Source organism: Notamacropus eugenii, chromosome 5, assembly GCF_028372415.1.
Source record: "Notamacropus eugenii isolate mMacEug1 chromosome 5, mMacEug1.pri_v2, whole genome shotgun sequence".
NCBI lineage: Eukaryota > Metazoa > Chordata > Mammalia > Diprotodontia > Macropodidae > Notamacropus > Notamacropus eugenii.
The window spans coordinates 294,599,040-294,618,745 of NC_092876.1; the positions used below are offsets into that span (position 1 = coordinate 294,599,040).

Sequence of the window (19,706 nt, forward strand, 5' to 3'; positions counted from 1 at the left end):
CACCAACCTCAGACTACATTCAGACAGCAAAATCATCTTTAGTAGTAACAAGATAAACTATCCCCTTAAATGATCTATTCTATTTAATTCTAAGAGACCAAATGAACCACCTATATGACATCTGCTGCCAGGCACTAAAATATGCTTTTCATTTCATATCTTGCGAATAGCTTTATCTATTTTACTAATTAAGGGAGGGGTGGAGGGAGAGTCTATATTAGAAAGATGATTACATGTCCATTTGAAAGACTTCTAAATAATGAAGTAAATAACTACTTGCCTCTTTTCCTTTTTCTATTTAGGATGAATCACACGACCTATAATTCACTTCCTATATACTGGGAAGAAGGATACTCTGGTTTTATGTCTACATTTCTTAACCGTTCACTAGGTGACTTTCTCCAAATTGATTCAGCAACTCCTTTATGTCCCCTCACAATTTTCTTGAGCAGAAGTTCAAGTCCTAGACTCTTCCCACTCCACCCCACCAAGATGGGTCTAGGATTGCCCAGTCTCCCATCCTTTCTCATGAGTAAAAGCAGGTAAAGTTAGGCAGTATGACGCAGGAGGGTTGATAGTGGAATATTATTGACAACTTTTGTATGATCACAATGTGTTTCATAAGCTACAAAAGGCTTTAATGAGGACATACAAGTCGATATTTCTGGGTTGGAATAAATGTATTTTCAACTCATTGATAAAAGTGTTATTTTGATGTTGTTGTTTGGGGGATGACCATTTCCCGGATAAAAATAAAAATTGATTTACATTGCTTGACAAGACTTATGCTACTGGGTACTTGGCCATTTTTAAAAAGTAATGCATAATAATCCAAAATGAAAAGCTTATATATATATTCCAATAAATGCAAAGCGAACAAAATGATTCTGCATAAGTAATAACTTTATTGTAACTTGATGTGCTGAAATGCAAAAATATTTTCAGCAACAAGATACAAAAAGTATCTGAACATTAACATCAGCTGATTAAAAAAAGAGGCTGGCCGGTTTGATGCAAGTGTTTATACATATATTATGAATTTTCTAAATCATACCCACCCCAATACTGGTCTTTAAATCATTATAACAATGTGTTTATTTCCAAAACAGGACTCATTTAAGTTAAGCCTTCATTCTAAACACCAAATACAGAATTAACTGGACTGCTGTGCATGATGATGAAGTCAAACATCTAAAAAATTCCCACAAATTCCCTTTCAAATATAAAGTCCATTTACTGCAAACAGAAAATAAGCTGTGAGTCTAATTCAATTCAGCAAACATTTATTAAGCACCTACTATGTGCAGAGCACTGGTTAAACTAGTTTAATCTTGATAGTTTATAAGGAAGCTCCATGTGTGTGCGTGTGTGTATGTATATCTTTCCAATACAATTAAAACCAGTGATCAATATTACTGAGGCAATTTAAAATAAATGAAGTTAAGACTCAAAAGTTGGACATACATTTCGATCTGCACTGAAATGCTGATTTTAAACTATGAAACACCTTTACAAGGAAACAATGAACTCTTAAAATACTTATCTTAGACCATTAAAATGCATACAAATATCTGACATGTTTGAACTAGCAAAAAAAAAAAAACAAACCACAAAACTCTTCCCTTTCAAGAATACTGTAATGGACTGCTTGTATTAGATTGAAAAATAAAAAGATCTAATAAAGGACTTGGTTAGATTTTAGGAATGTTGTTCTCGATTACACGTCAGCAAAGGGCATTTGCTTTCATATTTCAATTGCAAGCTTAGTACACACAATGTCAAAAAGGGAAATAAATTAATCCAATCTTTTCATAATTTATTTTCAATCTACTTTACACATACATCAGTAATACTTAAGAAAACTTAAAATATTTTAATGTTTTATAACTTAATTTTATAATAGAAGTCCTAAAAAGGCACTGTATTTTCTTAGTTCAGTATGCAGTAAATTGACCATATAAAAAGTATTTTATAGTTTCCTCACTTCCTGAACTGCTTCCTAAATAAAACAAGTTGAAATGAAGTATCTGATACTAACCTGTAATTTTAAGATTTAACTGAGTCCTATTTTCAGAAAAATCTATCTCTGTAAAAATATCACACACACATACATACAAGCGTGTATATACACGCAACATGACCACACAACACATGCAAGATTCTCCAAAAAAGTTTGAAGGTGGTAGAAGTGAATATTTAAGGAGGTAATGTTGGCAAGCCAAAATGTTATGGCACCTTCATACTTGTGCTCCAAACACTTGTACAGTTTTAAAAAACAAAACACACGCATACATACACACTGTTTTAAAATCTTAGCCTGAATAAGAATATTGTGTGATGGTTACTTTATAACACAGAACATTTGAAATTAATCACTACATTTCTAGGGGAAAGCCCCCTCAGAAGTGACAAAAAAGGGACACAGAAGAAAGCTGGTGATTCAAAAGGACAAAAATGTTCTGGACATCATTAGGGCCCACTGAGAATGCTGCATGGGCTTTAAATGCAACCGAAATGCTAATAATGAATGCATCCACTGGAGAATACAGCAACTATTTACCTTTTCCTTAAGACATAACAAAACTGAAAATATACATAATAAATAAAAATAAGCAAAACAATGCCATACAATTTTCTGTTAGTGTAAGGAAGGTATGCACTGAATTATCTGAAAAGTGGACATTTTTTACAAATGTAGATATTCTTACAGCACAGCATTTGACATTTTTGGTACAAAATGTGCTATTGAGCTTTAAAAAAAAATCTTTATAATAAAATCCTTAAGCTTTCCAATAGACAGTGATATTATATTAGAACAAGCTGAAGTGAATATTACACAGTAATAAACATTACTGAAGTTACTGTATTTTAGAGCTGTAGTTTTTAGCAGTGAATTTATGCATGGTATGAGATACATGTGCATGTGTGTATATGTACATATATATCTATATATCTGTGTGTACATATGTATCTATACACACACACCCCACAGATCATCACACGTATGCATATCTTAAATTTTACTATAATACATGGCAGAAAATATTCACTAAACCGAGGTGGAGAAAACATTATTTATACCCCAGGTAGCCAGTCTCAGAGATCTCTAGCAGGAGTTAAAAAAAAAAATATGAAAATAACTAACTTCACATTTGTAAACGCATACAGCTCAATCTCATGGTGGAGGTCAAGAGAAGTGTGCATTTTACTCTTCTCACTGCTCCAAAGGATAGAAAGAGCCTGTTATCAAGGAAGGAATCTTCCGCTCAACTTTAATCTTTCTGCTTGCCCAAGGAATGCTTCCCATTTCAAAACTGATATAATATAGTTAAAACCACAGAAAGAGATTTAAAGATTTTAAAGAATGAACCTTTAAACTCTTTCTAGTTTGTAAATAAATGTTTACTTCTCAGTGTTAAGTGTAAATATGCGTACATTCTCTTCCTTAAACATCAGGATCACTAATGAAGACCTGGGAAATACAAATTATTTTGGAAGATAAATTTTAAAGTCCTTTGTCCTGTACTGTAAAACTTTACAGGCAAATTACAATCTTTTTGTGAATAAAATTATAAATGTAAATATATACATATATATTTAATGTTTTATTTTCCAGTGAGACACTTCTTCCTTTGTGATCAAACAAAAAACAATTTGCCTAGAATCAATTTATATATTATCACTATTACAGTAAATTTAAAGCAGTAACTCAACAGTTACTCTCCTGCCCTTCCTATACTGTGCACCACTGCAGATATGCCACCCCCTCCAATTGTAAACAAAGTTACTGAACACTGAAAATGTTATTTAAAGCTAAAATTCATATAAGAACTGGCCCATAAAAGGAGTTTTCAAATAGTTTGTCCTGTTCACATTATGCAGAATTTCAATATCGTCCACAATGCACATTAACTTAAAACAGTGGGGGGTGGGGAGGGGTAGGAGAGAACAATGCTTGTAAATGTGGCCTGGAATACTTATCATAATGTGGAGGGGGGTGTCTCTCCTCTAGTGTGCACATCCCTTTAGAGAAATCATACAGTTGCACACAATTTTTCATAAAAGGAAAAAGAGGAGAGCAAGCTGCTCAGGATCTAAAGTTTTATTATGTGCCTTCTTGAAAGGGAGAGTACATCAGTTACTTAATAATGTGTGTGAAATTCATTATCAACTTCATTGTCTTAAATTGTTCTTTTCCTCGTCCATGGTAACAAAATGAGTGTCCCAGTTGGCTCCAATAGCTTTTTTTTCCCCCAAAAGTTAAGACACATTAACTGTACCTCATTAATTCAATCAAAAGCAAAATATATATGTACCACTCAGTATACAAAAAAGTTACACATTAAAAGTGCATATTTATCATTCTTAATTTGGCCCATTAATTTAATTTACATTTGGTCATTATATGTATATTTTCTGCACATCCAGCAATCTTCATATAAATGTGGGTGAAAATAAATAAAATTTTAAGAGCAAATAATTTTTTTTGACATCTTAACCTTAATTCTCAAATATCATTAACAGGGCATGAAGAAACACAGGAAAAAGTTTATTATGTGTTTCTCAAAGTTTGTTGGAAAATTAACATACAGACATGTTATAAACTGTACTGAAAATACAATTCTTTCAGGCCAAACCATTGCATATTTGCCCTACATTGAAAAATAAATTAGACTCAAAGTAGTGTATTGCCATAACTTACCTTGAAGGTAAGCAAGCTCTCCTGTATTCACAAAACTTGAACTGGAGCATTTCCATGGTCATCTCCAATACAAGTGTTTTTGAGGAGAGCCTAGTTTTAACCTTCGAGATAGCACAGGACCAAAACTATAAAATTCATTTTTTCAAAATAATGGAAGATCTTTTTGAAACTTAATATCTTCAGTTATCAATTTTACTGCATTATGGAGCTAGTGCAATCCTGCATAGCCTAGTCAAAAAAGACAAGGCACAATTTAAAAAAAAAAATTAGCCTATATGAACTAGAGAAGTCACTGAAGATAATTTAAGGCCTTGCAGTGAATTAGAGAGTAATCAGTCTAATTTAAAGCTGAAGATTAAACCATAAATTATCCATCTGAAAAGCAAACAATGCTATTTCAGCTTCTGTTCTGTGGACAAGGATAACAAAAACAATTCTTGTCTATGGTTTGTATATTAGAATCCATCTGGACCTGGAGGAGTAAAAGTCAATTGAATTTTTCTAAAGTTCATGGAAGATTTCAAGACTGTTTTAGTCGTTTGCGTGGAATACCAAACTGTGGACACTGTGCAGATGCAAGTGCTCGGAAGGCCTCTGCTACTAAATGAGGGTGAGACTGAATCATAGACTTCCAGCCTGCTGTTTCCATTATGTCTGTTGTTTGGCTGAAAAATAAAGTGAATGAAACATTTAAACTATTTCATAAAAAGCAATTTTTAAAAGAATAAAATGCAACAGCCAAAAAATTCAAAATGTTTTCAAACTTTCCCCAAAAAGGGATATATCGAAACAAACAATCCATTAATATGAAATATTAACTAAAAATAAAACATGCTCTTATCCACATATTGCCAAAGTGGTATGATTAAATTATTTTCTATTTGGTTAATTTCAAACATTTCTATGTATTTTAATTCATTTGTTCAACCCATGTTTCTTGAGTGCTTGTATGCATATCATACAATAGGTACCCTCTAAATAATAAAATTAAATCCACTATTTTCCCAAAGTCAGAATCTTATAACAGTACCTAGTACCAACAAGGTAAAAACATTTAAAAAAAAATACTACCTTTTACAACATATTTCAAAGTAATTTATCCTTCCAGGATCATCAGCCATGTTTCATAATATGATAACAGTGCAGATAACAATGAATGAGAAGCAATACCTAATTTTTACTTTCTCAGAGTCCAGTTCTGAGCAGTTTTCTAAGACCATCCAACCCTTACCAGGAGGTTTTTTGTTTGTTTTTTACCAGAAATTACTTAACACTTCATCTTACTGTGCTAATTTATAAAATGTAGATACCTATACTTGATCATAGGGTTGTTGTGAAATGAAAATGCAAGTAAAGCATGATATATAATATGTATAAAATTTAAATTTCTATATAAATGTTAGCCTAGGGCAAATTACCAGAGAAATATGCAGAGATTTCTAGACCTTGCATAAAGTATAATCAACACATTTAATTAGATTATGGACTTTTCAACCACAGGAGGTTGTAAAACCATGTGAAAATGAGTTTTGTCAAAACAATTTCTTAAACATTTCTTTCTTCTTCATCACTATCACATCATACCATTTAATCATTTGAAATAATGGCATAAAAATGTTACTGGCAAGATCTAAACAGATGAATATGGAAATAAAACAGAAAAAATGAAAATTCATCAAACTGTTGAAGTTTCTACTCTCTACTCTCACATTCTAGATAATGGAAGGATAGAAAGCTGCTTTCAAAAATTATGCAAATTCATATTAATAGATATGACTCCTAAGCCTACAGCAATATTTAGTCCCATTTATAGAGTTCAAAATAAAATGAGAATCTGATGTCATCTTACTTGCTGTTCCAGTTCTTCCCATCTTTACACCCAAACTGTCGAAGTACACTGCACCTGCAATGAAAATGTAAGCAGACTTAGAGAATTCTGTTTGAGCACCGATGGTGAAAGTAGCAAACCGATTAAAATCTAGAGATCACTTACCTGTTAATGAACTCTATTGCTTGTGCTTTCAACTGTTCTGCACTGTGCAAATCTGCAAGTATAAGGATGTCAGCAACATTTTCTACTGAGAGGTTACTACACAAAGCTTCTTCACACATCACCTTCAGTCGATCCAGTGCATACTATTGGAAAAAAAAACCACACACAACAATTACACCTTTATTTAAGTCATTAATTATTAAAATTATTATACATGCAATTTAGAAGATAAAGTCAAAGCAAACATAGGACACTGAGTTCATTTAAAAGGCCTAATCTCCACTCACTTTGTGAAAATATCTTTTCATTAATATTACAGAAATTCCACTCCCTAAAATGTGTATGTAGAAACAAACGAAATTGGGGGTGGGCAGCAGGTGGTGGGAGAGATTTGGTTGACCAGAGCCAGGAAAAGATTTTGGGTGCACCTTAGGTAAAGTCTGAAATTTGTATCACTGAATTGTACAAATTGAATCAAAGGAAAAAAATTTCTGGATAAAACCTTTCTTTCTTCATTGCTGTGTGCCTAGGAAGGATATGGCACTGGGCCTCAGAGCCTTCCATTGTGCTATGAGCTGTCACAAAATATACCATAAGAAAGTGGAATTTTCTGACATTACAAATAGTAAATTTTTAAAAAGTGGTATTAAAATATGTCCTTCATTATATTTAAGGAAGGCACTCAGCCCTAGTCCTAGCTCTAGACTTGTATCATTCCTTAATACAATCTGAAATAAACATGAATACACTTTGAGTAAAAGAAATTTTCTTTCTTAAACTGTCATATATTCAGTAAGGGGTCAATCAACAAACACAATTAAAAGTTTTTAAATAATAGTTTCTCCTATAATCTACTGCTCATTTCTTTCTATCGTGGAGAACTGTTGTAATGCTGGTTACTTATTATGAATTTTTTAAAAAGTTATTTAGTATATTAAAAAGCTTAACAAAGCCAAAAAATTTGTTAATATCTGTCAAGTAACAGAGACTATTCTGGCCACACCTAACATATACATTGAACTACAGGTATCCTCACTAGTATGTAACTATAGAAACAATATATTTGCATTTAAATTACTTAATTTCTTGATATCTTTACCTAGATTAAGACCAAATGTACACATGACTAGGAAAAGAGACTATGCATCAAATGAATGAAAACATCACCCCCAACTTTTGAAATAATTATATTAGTGAATTTCTGAAACCTGTCTGCTGTTCCTTTGGGAGATATCAGTTGTGGAAGCATAATCATGACCATAACCATGACCAAGACAGTACTCAGTTCACAGCAGGTCCTTAAAGAAATTGAATGCAATAATTAGAGTGGCAATATATTTCATTGTCTCTGGGTTGCTAAATAGCTGCTACATCAATATCATTTTAAATAAAAATTAAGAACATTAACTTCATTCATGTCTTCATAATAATAACGTGAGATTTCTTTAAAATGTAAAGAAAAATGTAGTACAGGCACTTTAGAGCGTGTTCCTCAAAAACAAATTATGCTACAGCATTTTTAGGAGAAACGATAATTTCTTATTATTGAGGTAAGCAAATAAACCAATACTGATTAGTGATGAGAGTCTATCCTAAGAGCGTTAAGCTGTTAACCACATCATACTTTTGTCATTAAGAGCTAAAACTAAGGGAACATACTTCTGATTCATTCATTACTCAATCAAACCATAACTAGTAAATTCAGAGATATTTGACTACTACTTGATGCTAAAATGAACTGAAATCCATAACAGCTGCTTTCAACACTGAATCAACACTGCTCACTCCTGGAACTAACATCACCACTGCACACAGTCTATTTTTAGACTTAAGTTCTATATTGCTATGCCTAATTTTTACCTAATTTTCAGTGGCATAATTTTAATGGTAAGTGTCCAATTTTGGCAATCAAATTCATACACATGTGGCTCTGGCTAAGATGAATTAGAACATTAATGTGTCTTTATTAATAAAAAAGTCATTGTTACATTACATAAGGTTGTATGCAGAACGTCAAAGGCATAGAATTGCATGCAAAACTCTTATTACAGTAAGCAAATCTATTTTCCAAAGGTCTTGCATTTCTCACAGCTGACTTATTAAATTAACATCTACCTACAAAAATGTACCTATAATAAAAGTTTTAAAAGAATTTGCACATATATACATTAATTTGGCAGAATGCTTTCAATCTAAATCATTTACAGATACTAAAATGATGGAAACTGTCAAATATAATTATTCATATTTTTTACAAGGAAATCCTTATAAAACTCCAGCAGTCAATGATAACTGCTACTGGATTATTATATATCACTTTAAGGTTTATAAAGAACTTACTTCACATATTTCCTTATTAACATCCCTGTCAAGGAGTAATTAGTTCATTTTCATTTTCAAAAATAAAAAAAACAAGGTTAAGACAATGTAAGTGACTTGCTGGATCTGGCCAAACCGAGATTCAAATCTGGTTCTGGTATTCTCTAAGCATGTTCCCTAAGTGAATTAGTTTATACTAAAGTATTCCTAGATAGCCCCCTTGTATTAACCATGTGTGGATTAGCATTACCTATATTACTCATTCTTATCCATTAACCTCATCTTTATTAACCCCTATGTAATCTGAGCTAACTAGTAGAGTCAGTGATCTGTTGAAAGTTTAAAAAGAATGAAAAACTATTCTTAACGTTAGTATAAGGAAAATATAAATAAGAACATTCTGTTATGGGAAGAAAAAAAAGTTCAATTCTTTTCAAAGCAAGAATTTGTAAATTTCCTGATTATTTCAAATCAGATTCCCTTTTTCCCTCAAACTTCAACATAAAGCTATTTTCTCCGCAAATATGCATTTTCAAGTCTATTTCTGAAGCAAAGATCATACAATGAAATTGCATTTTTTAAAAAAACTATATGATTAAATGATTTTCAAAATGGATTTAATGTTTACAAAAATAAAAATGTACATTTCATATTTACTGTGATAAGAGACTATTATTAAGAGCAACATCCTCACGGGATAAAAATACAATTAAAAATTACTTGGTTTACAATCAAATATCTCCCCAAAAATATTTTCTCTAAAAATCTAATAGTTTTAACTATAACATCTTTCCAATATATTTTATGACTTGTTCACTTTCAAAAGCCCCCTTTTTCAACATTACCTACTGGATATTACTTCAAAAGAACCATCAAGAGTTATCTCAAAAAACATAGATTATTTCCTCAATTCAAGACATTTAAAGGTTTTATACTTTATAATAGCTTTAAATAAACAAACTTGGGGACATTTTTCAGTCCCTTAAGAACTAATTACTTACTTTGTCTGCAGCTGCTAACAAGTTGTCAGCCATTTTGTCAAGGTTTGGTGCTTTCCCTGTATAAATGAATCTCATCATTTCTTTAAAAACTTCTGGGTCTACATCATTTATTTCTACTCGATTCTGTTATTTAAAATACAAGAGAAAAACATGAACCAAAATTAATCTTTTTTAAAAAATGAACTGACACCTAGTTTACTTCTTCCTTATGTAGTCTCCTATCATTGTGCATTTAAAATCTTAAAGCTGTATTTTAAGAATTTCATTTTAAAAATACTTAACAAAGCTTTCAGTTTTATTTTTCTCCTACACATAACCTTAACCAGGGACTCATGATTACGTTAATCCTTGACTGCTAGAGGCTGAGAGCTATACCAGTAATATTTGTCAGTATGGCTGTTAAGTCTCGAGTGCTACTGCGCTCATGAGTTAAAATCTAGGAAACTGAAAAATCCTTCCAGTAATTCCAAGCTCACATAAATGCACTTCCACTTTAGAGAAACACTGAGGGTAGAAAAGCTTCTAAGGTCACTCCCACAGTTTCTGAATCTGCTTGGGTGGGGACAAGCAAAAGAGTAAGTGAAACAGAACCAAGAAGATTCAGTTTAGAGTAGAAGAGATCTGATAAAATGAGAGGTCAGTAAGTTCCAGTCCACTGTCACCAGCTGCCTGCTAGAAATCTGCACCTGGATGTCCCATAAGTACCTTAAATGTCACACCTCCAAAATTAAACTCAACCTCCCCCAAACATACCTGCCTTCCTCACTTTTGAGGGTACTACCATTCTTCTAAATCATCCAAGTTCCAATTCTTAAAAGCATTCTTCACTTTCTCACAGACCCCATATTCAACATTGCTAAGTCTTGTTGACTCTACCTCTACAAAATATTTTTCATCTGCACCCATCTTTCTAGTTCAGCCTCTCCTCAGCTCTCACCTGTAACAGAATAGCTTTCTAATTGTTCTCATTGCTTCTAGTTCCCTCCACACTCTAAATCCACCCCCTCCACATAGTCACCAAATGATTATTGTTATTGAAGTATGGGTATGATCATGTCATTATATTGATCAAGAAGTTTCAGTGAATCCCCATTGCTTTTAGGATAAAATATAAACATCTTCAGTATTTAAATCCCTTGAAAATCTGTAACCCTATCATTTCAAGCATAATTTCCATTTCTCACTCTTACGTAGGCCAAGCTGACCTACATGCTGTGCCTACCACCTAGTATTCTCTCCCCTACCTCTATGCCTGTCAACAGGCTGCATTTTATTTCTAGAATAAAAGAAACTATTCCTGTTGTCCTTGTTCCCCACTTGTGCCTCTTGGAATTCCTAGCTGTTTTCAGGGATCAACCTAAAAGCCATCTCCTACAGGAGTCCTTTCATGATCCTACCCAAAAGCAACAACTACTTCTGTGAGAAGTTGGGTTCGTTTTCCCCTAAAATCCCAAGATCAAGAGACAACACTGTAGTAGCTCCCTAGTCACCTGAGTAGAAAAATCAGCAAATCTAAGGCTCCTAGAACTTGACATATTCTGAGTACTGAGCATAATACTATGGAAAATAGTGGACCTATGTTCATATAAACCAATGTTATATCCTTATCAAATATTCTTTCCATACTAGTGTTAACGTTTTTGATAAAAGTTAGGTGCTCTTGAAATGTTTCAATTCATTACAATGTCCAGCCTGACTCAGAACAATGCATTATTTCCTCTCTATCATGGGCTGAAATTATTCTGTATTTATATATCAGTGGACTTGTTGCTTCACCACAGCAGGAAAAAAAAAACTCCTTGAACATGCTTTATTATTGTCATTTTTGTCTTTGAATCTCTAGTTCCTAGCACAAGACCTGGAATATGCAAAGAATTCAATAAATGCTTGCTACACTGAATTGAACAAGAAAAAAGAAAGTAACAATTCTGTCATACTCTGCCATAGTTACACTGCCTCTTTTAGTATCTTATCATTATCTTATTCAGTTCTGGATACCATAATTAAAGAAAAACCATGTCTACAAAGTGATGAACCCAAGGCCAAATGAAGATATATTTGAGGAAATAGGAGGATGTTTAAGTAGGAAAAGAGCAAACTTAGGAAGGATGTTAGATGTCCTTCAGGTAGCTGAAAAAATATCATATAAAAGAAGGATCACTCAGATCTGCTTTTTCCCAGAAGAAGTAGGAATAGATCTATAGAAGTAGACATAAAAGAAAATTTCCTAAAACAGATGTCCAAAAGTAAACTGAACTTTGTTGGAAGGGTGGTGTTGTTCAGTCATATGCAACTTTTTTGATCCCATGGACAACAGCACTCCACGTCCTTCTGCCCTCTACTATCTCAAAGTCTGGCAAAGTTCATGTTCTTGTTTCCATGACACTAGCTATTCATTTCATCTTCTTTTGCAACCTTTCCCAAAATGAGGCTTTTTTTTTTCTGTGAGTCCCATCCTTTCATTAAGTGGTCAAAGTATTTAAGTTTCAGCTTCAGTATCTGACCAAGTGTTGACTGATTTGACCTTTTTGATATCCAAGGGACTCTCAAAAGTCTTCTCCAGCACCACAATTTGAAAAGTGATTCTATGATGCTCAGCTTTCATTATAGTCCAATTCTCACAGGCACACACCAGAAAAACCACAGTTTTGACTGTACAGACCTTTGTTGGCAAGGTGATATCTCTGTCTGTTAGTATGCTGTCCAGATCTGTCATAGCTTTCTATCCAAGGAGCAAGTGTCTTTTAATTTCATGGCCACAGTCACCAACTGCAGTGATCTTTGACCCCAAGATATAAAATCTGACACTTCAACTTCTCCCTACCACCAGATGCAAAGATCCTTTTTTGTTTGTTTTTCTAATGTTAAACTTCAAGCCAGTTTTGGACGTAGGGGGTTCTCTTTCACAGGGTGTTCAAAAAAGGTGTACACATAACCACTTGTGAAGCATATTAAAGAGAAACTTCTTGTTCGGCTTCACATAAATAAGTGGGGCTAGCACAGGGCAAGCCGACTTAAATGGAAATGAATCCCTGTGGGACACATATTGACTTTGAAAATCACAAAATAACACTATCTATGTTGTATTACACGTTTATTTTGCTCAACATTTCCCAACGTAATTTTAATCAGGTTCACTGGTAGTTTTCGGCAGAGCATTTCATACACCTGGCACAGATAACATTTGAGATTCTTTATGGCATTCAATGCCTAAGTGAGTAGCTGAGGCTGATGTCCTGACACCACCATCCCCTTTTTCATCCTTATTCTCTTTTATTTTCCTCTCCTTCAGCCACACTCCAAGTTATACCTCTTCCTGCCTCTATGCTTTTTGCTTAGGCACCTCTCTGTGCCAATTGCTCAATTCTTACCTATCCTTTAAAAACCTAAGTTAGATTCTCAACCAGTGCCTACACAATGGACACAATAAGTACTCACTCAGTAAATGTGGTTTTAATATTGAATGAAATATAGCTATAGTGCAAAAAAGGTGTTCTGAGTCTACTTTGATTCCAATCTACATGTAAAAGTAGTCATGGTCAATGAAGGGACACATGCAAATTTGAGTTTCAGAGGCCTAATTCAGCACTTTCCTTCCACAGATCCTTATTTGCCGATTAACATAATAGCATTTTGGTGAGAACAACTCCCTCCAGCTCATAGTTACCTTTATGCTCAAACCTTGGAAAAAACATGAGAACCGAATGGCATTATCATCATCACCATCTTTATTATCATTATTTTTATATGGTGTTTTAAGGGTTGCAAAATGCTTTACATTATGTTATCATCAAAATTTACTGAGAGATGGTCCCCCCTCTATCTTTCTACTATATCTTTTGGGGGTAACATCTCATATTTAGGGATTTTTCTGATAAGCATTTCTGAAATCATCCTAGTTTCATTTAGAACAAAATTTAGCAAATTCCCTCTTCGATACATGCACATACTTTAAAAACAAAAGTTAAAGTAACTTCTAAAAGCTGTAAACCCTTGTTTACCTTTTTGCTTTCTTCCATTTCATGTTCAAACATTGCATTAAAAACGAGAGAACGAGCTGTAACAAGAAATTAATCATTAGCATTCAAGTTTAGGAAAGAAAAACAAACATATTTTGATACAAAAGCAGAAAAAATACCTGCAAGAACAGATTTATGAGCTTTGAATTCTTGTCCTCTTACAAAAAAACTGCAATCAGTAAATCTTGTGGTTTCCCAGAGATTCCCTAAATCTTCTGCAAGTCGACATTCAGGTACTTTCAAAGTGTTAGTATTAGTCTGTCCTGATATATTTACTGAATCTTGGACCACACTTACCTGCAAAAAAAAAAAATAATCACAGCAAAACAAAACACCATCACATCTGAGTATCAATGATCACTGGCTATAATACCAACACTTGTATTTCATATCTTTAAAATACACATGGAAATTGCTTTTACCTTTCTATGCCAACTATTTATCTTCTAAGCACATTTAAGTTTTTAGTTATAGTACAAGTAGTAAAATTTAACATGATATCTGGCATACAGTAAGCACTTAACAAATGTCTATTGAGTGAAGTAGTAAAAACAATACAAGGTTCACAAAGATCCATTTCTATGTAAGATAAATAACAGAAAAAGCACTATAGAACATCATAATTCAAGGAAGAAATGCACATCCACAATTAGTTGCCAGATTTCCATGTGGCACATATGTTAAAACTCGCTAGTAGTTTAATTCCCTTAATTTTCAAGATTTCAATCTGTCACATATAAGAGGTCATATACTGGTATCCCCTGGATGGACTAAATTATACGGAGAATTTCAATTTGGTTAAGATATCATACTTCTAACTATGTGATAGTAAATAGACAAAAATTTTAAAACTTCTTGTTCGTAAGGATTCCTTATGATGATATATAAATTATATCCCCTGATGAGTCACAGCTGACCATTAATTCACAAATTAAATTTGTTTATAAACACGTGTGTTTGATGAAGTCATTCTATATTATATGGCAAAAGCTATTACAGTGTTACTTAATAAAAAGTATCGAATAATTAAATTTCTGCAATAATAAAATTCAAGCATGAGTTATTCATCTCTCTAGTGTATTAGGCAGGCTTTACCCAGTAAGTATACACACACACACACACACACACACACACACGTACGTATATGTTTGTCTATGTATTTCCTTTTTTTGGCTAATAACTTTTAAAATCTAAGTTAATTGCAAATGTCACTTCTGTCTACATGCAGACGTATCTATAGACAGAAACTTATCAAAAGAATACATATATAGGGCTAACAAAAATAGATAACATTTTACACTTGTATAATTTTAAGGTTTACAAAGGTTTTTTACATTATCTCACGTCTACAGAAGAGTCACTTTGGAAACTGGCAAGTTAGAAAAATTTGTCGGCCCTGCTATTGGGTATTTTTTCTTTTTTATTTTACGATAGCCACTTGGATACAAAAATTTGAATTTATACAATACAAATTTTGTGGATATATTCTAACCTGATATAAAACTCTACACATCATTTGAAACTTCAATCCACAAAAGTCCTATTGTGAACCCTTACTATGGCATAAATATCTTATCCTGAGTACTAGAAGGTCCCAGCAAAGTTGTATAATTTGAACCAAAGTCTTGCTTATTAAGATCAGTGCTCTTAGATCATGCAGTTTTGTAAACCATTTATTTTCTTGAATCTTTGGTTTCTTTATTTATGGGCTCAGGATTTCATCAGATAATTTGTAATCTTACATCTTACATCTCTAAAATCTTAATAATACATTAAAGTTCTTTATTCATATATTTTTCCATGAATATTAATATGCCTAGCACTAGAGAGACCTTGCTCAGATAAGAGTTCAACTTCCTTGTTTTGTAGATGAGGAAACTGAGTTATACTAAACTGGAAAAACTTAAATGTAGTCCCAGCAACAGAATACTGCCCAAGAACTAGTCTAAACACAGAGGAGCTCATCATAGATAGTTCACTATATAATAAATTCTTGGGCTACCACAACACAAGAAACATTCTCTCAAAATTGTACACTACTAATAAGCGAAATTAAAAAATAAACAAAATATAGCAACTAAGAAGTTAAAAAATATACAAAATACAGCAGGTATATTTTTTTTCTAAGAAAATCTATTTCTTAAAATTCCTTTCCAATGTACAAGGAGTGAGGAAGAATTGGATTTCTGTCCTGGGTTCCACCCATACCAATAACCAGTTCATTGGCTTTAAGCAAGTTACTTTCTCCTCCCTGGGTCTCAGTTTTCTTATCTACAAAACAAGGAGGTTGAACTCTTATCTGAGCAAGATCTTTCTACTGCTAGGCCTCCTAATATTCATGGAAAAATTCATGTATCTAGGACTTTAACATATGGTTAAGACTTTAGAGATGTAAAGGACCTTAGAAATTATCTAATGCAATCCTGATCTCATAAATAAAGCAGCTCAAGATTAGAAAATGTAAATGGTTTATAAGACAGCATGACTTAAAAGCACTGATCTTGGTAAGTAAGATTTTGGCTCAAATCACAGATAGGATGTCCAGTAGATGACCTTAAAATATTACTAACTCTCTAATCTCAGTTTCTTTATCTGTCAAATGAGGTTAATAATATTCATCTACCTATACCTCATTGGTTTCTTGTAATACTATTCAAAGGTAAACTATCATTAACATCTGTCCAGGTTACAACGCTACCTAGTCCCAATTCCCAATGTTCTTTCTACCAGATTGGATTCACTGTGTCTAGAATCTAAGAAATATTATCAGTATGAGAGTGCTTTTAATTACTTTATTTATTGTTAAGAAAACACCTTATAAAAAAAATTTCACATAATAACTACAGAAACAGTTCCTTGACTGAAGTCAAAATACTGTGTTATATTTCATAGTTCCGTTCTTCTGTCCTACTAACTGAGAAATTTCTTTATCCAGGAAGCTTTGTCTAGATTGATCATACATTTTTCCTATTCCTGACTTACCTTAAGACCAAGAATGCTTATTATGAAAGTTTCTAATTCCTTTGACTACATAATCCCAATTATCCATTTCTCACTGTCATTTGCCATTTATTTTTATAATCTCTTTATCTTATCATATGATCATATGCATGGGCTTTTATTAATCCACATCAATATGAATGAAATTATACTCTAAGAGATTGCAGTTTTTTAGAGGGAATGGATTGGAACTAGGTAATTCTCTGTAAAAAGCAAAGGTGAACATTATAAGAAACTAATACTATTTAAGAAAGAATGACGATTTAGACAATAGCTATATAAAGGTTGCCTAAGAGTAAAGTTTCTTAGATTGTTTAACTTCTGCTAATATATTTAACTATAATTATGAATTCAGTATAAAGAGTAGAGGGAAAGGTGGTGGGAAGAAAATGATTTGTATTTCTTCATGAAATAATTAATCAAAAACCAAACAAAATCATAATAAATCATGGATGAAATGCATAATTAAAAATATTCTAAATCACATATAATCACAAATAATTTTACTGCATCAATATGGCTACTAAGAATTTTAATGATCACTCCACATATCAAAATAATTTAGGGGAATAATTTATAAGTGTAGTGATTAATTTTAATTGTTAAAGTTTATAGGCAGCTAACTTTAGTAATTATGATCAAAATAGGAAAAAAGTTGACAAAATTCCAATTACATTTAACATTCTATAGAAAATAATGAAATGAGAGTACATAAATATAATTACAAATGTTTCTGATTGAAACTCAGAAATTCAGAAATAAGGCTGATAAGGTGATATTTTAAGGTAAAATATGTCATCTCAAAAGGGTAAATATATTGTAAAAACTCACCATTTCCTTCCTCAAATATAAAGATGGTCCACTTTTGGGCCAGACCCACAAAATTCAATCTAAATGAGGGTGAGTACAGAGGAAGCCTATTCCTCTCTAGGTGTAAGGTGGCCTTATGTCAGTTATCTATCTAGTAAATTCAGGTCAATCTTGCAGTTCCTTAAAAAAATTTGAGATGCTGGGACTTATTGACTACTTTAGGACACTCAGATCCATCTCATGGGAAGTAAATCCTCAAAACTGACTCAGTTTTCAGGGGAATGCTAACTAAGCTAATGACTCAGGACTAAAGGTACCACCTCATGTTGCTGAAGGGCCAATTTCCCCAAGATCCCTACTCTACTATTGAGAATCTATGCTATGCACCAGGCTGGAGCCAATCTAATTTTATAATATTTATAAGAGAATTTGCAATCTGTTGGATGACCCGGGGGGGGGGGGGGGGGGGGGGAGGGAACTGGTTAAGCCAGTGCTTTATTACTCCTATTGTTTTCTCAAATACTTTTTTTCCAAAACTAATTCTATATTTCCATTTCATACTTTTAAAAAAAATGATCTTGCTCCTAAAAAAACCTGTTTTCCTCCTGGTCACTATAATGAAGTACGTAATTTGCAGGCCAGGTTATGCTTTGTACAAAGAGAATAGCGCCAAACTGCCTTACCTGCCTACAGCACCACTTGCAGGGGAGGGGGAGGAGGCAGTTCTCTATGTAGGCTCTGTGCAACGCTTCCTCCTCTTCTGCAAGCAGTGCTGATGATGCTGTGGAAGGAAGTCGCATCAGTGAGACTGGGCTAGATAAAAGATGAGGATATGTTTTGGTACGAGGGAATAATAAATTGCTTATTTATACTTTTCTTTATCTCGTCCATGACTAATATGATTCTAGACTGCTTCAGGGATACCCTAGTCTATCCACATATATACAAAACAGTTAAAAAGAGTGCTAGGTATTTTAGGATTCAAAAAGTTAAATTTGATGTCTATCAACATATAAATCAATAAAGTGGGTCTTTTAGGAGAGGACTAATGTATTATGGAAAGAAAAGTGTGATGTCTTTTATTTCCCCTAAAAGAGGTAGCAAAAAAAAGAACCTGAATTTTAATTACAGCCTTAATTCTGAATTTCTGGATTATCAATGTTACAAAAATTTAAAAATGTATCAATGTAAAAACTAGCAAAACTATTTTATAGAAAATAAGTTATAAAAATTTCATAATATATTAACTTGAACAATTTAAGATAATTATCACGCATAAGTTAGAATAATACTATATTAAGAATGCTCAAAAAATACTTTCAAAAAAGGGGGAAGAACCTATATTTAAGTTGAATAATAACCCACAGGCAGCAAATGCTTGAATATATGAAATTAAATAAAACTTAAGAATGGTCTTGTGTTGAGCTCTGAAGAACCACAAGACACTGTTACATTTGTTTTATCAACCAAATAATTGTATTCAGAACAAATTCATCATACAGCTAATTTAACTTGTCTAAGTAAAAATAAGATGCACTGTATTTGTACGACGTAGTCTCAGGAGGCACATTTCAATTATTCCTCTGACACAACATAATAACATTTAATTATGTTGCAATCTTGCCAAGAAAATTTTAAATATGTTAAAAATACAGAGATTTAAGCTGAATTATTGACAGTATCTATGATCCCCTAAGTAATCAATCTGTCCACAATTATAACAATTTGTCGATATATATTTAATATAGAACATACTACATCCAAATTTGTTGATTAAATTTTAAAGTTTTTGTTGAAAGTTACAAGTGTTACAGTAAGAAAATTTAGGTTATTTCATTCAATTTCTCTATAAGTGACAATAA

The 19,706-nt window shown here is 32.7% G+C and overlaps 1 protein-coding gene across 4 annotated transcripts in view; it reads right to left on the reverse strand.

The window, feature by feature from the left end:
• Window positions 1–885: 885 nt before the first annotated feature.
• The window catches only part of SPOPL (speckle type BTB/POZ protein like), an 85,586-nt gene continuing 66,765 nt past the window's right edge, over window positions 886–19,706 (reverse strand). For all 4 annotated transcript variants that reach the window (XM_072613197.1, XM_072613198.1, XM_072613199.1 and 1 more), the window contains 6 exons: window positions 14,154–14,331; window positions 14,017–14,072; window positions 10,016–10,138; window positions 6,696–6,838; window positions 6,552–6,605; window positions 886–5,367 (listed from right to left, as the gene is read on the reverse strand). In XM_072613197.1, the coding sequence (XP_072469298.1) occupies window positions 5,223–5,367; window positions 6,552–6,605; window positions 6,696–6,838; window positions 10,016–10,138; window positions 14,017–14,072; window positions 14,154–14,331 (699 nt within the window). In that variant the 3' untranslated portion in view covers window positions 886–5,222. The remainder of the gene's footprint in view (window positions 5,368–6,551; window positions 6,606–6,695; window positions 6,839–10,015; window positions 10,139–14,016; window positions 14,073–14,153; window positions 14,332–19,706) is intronic.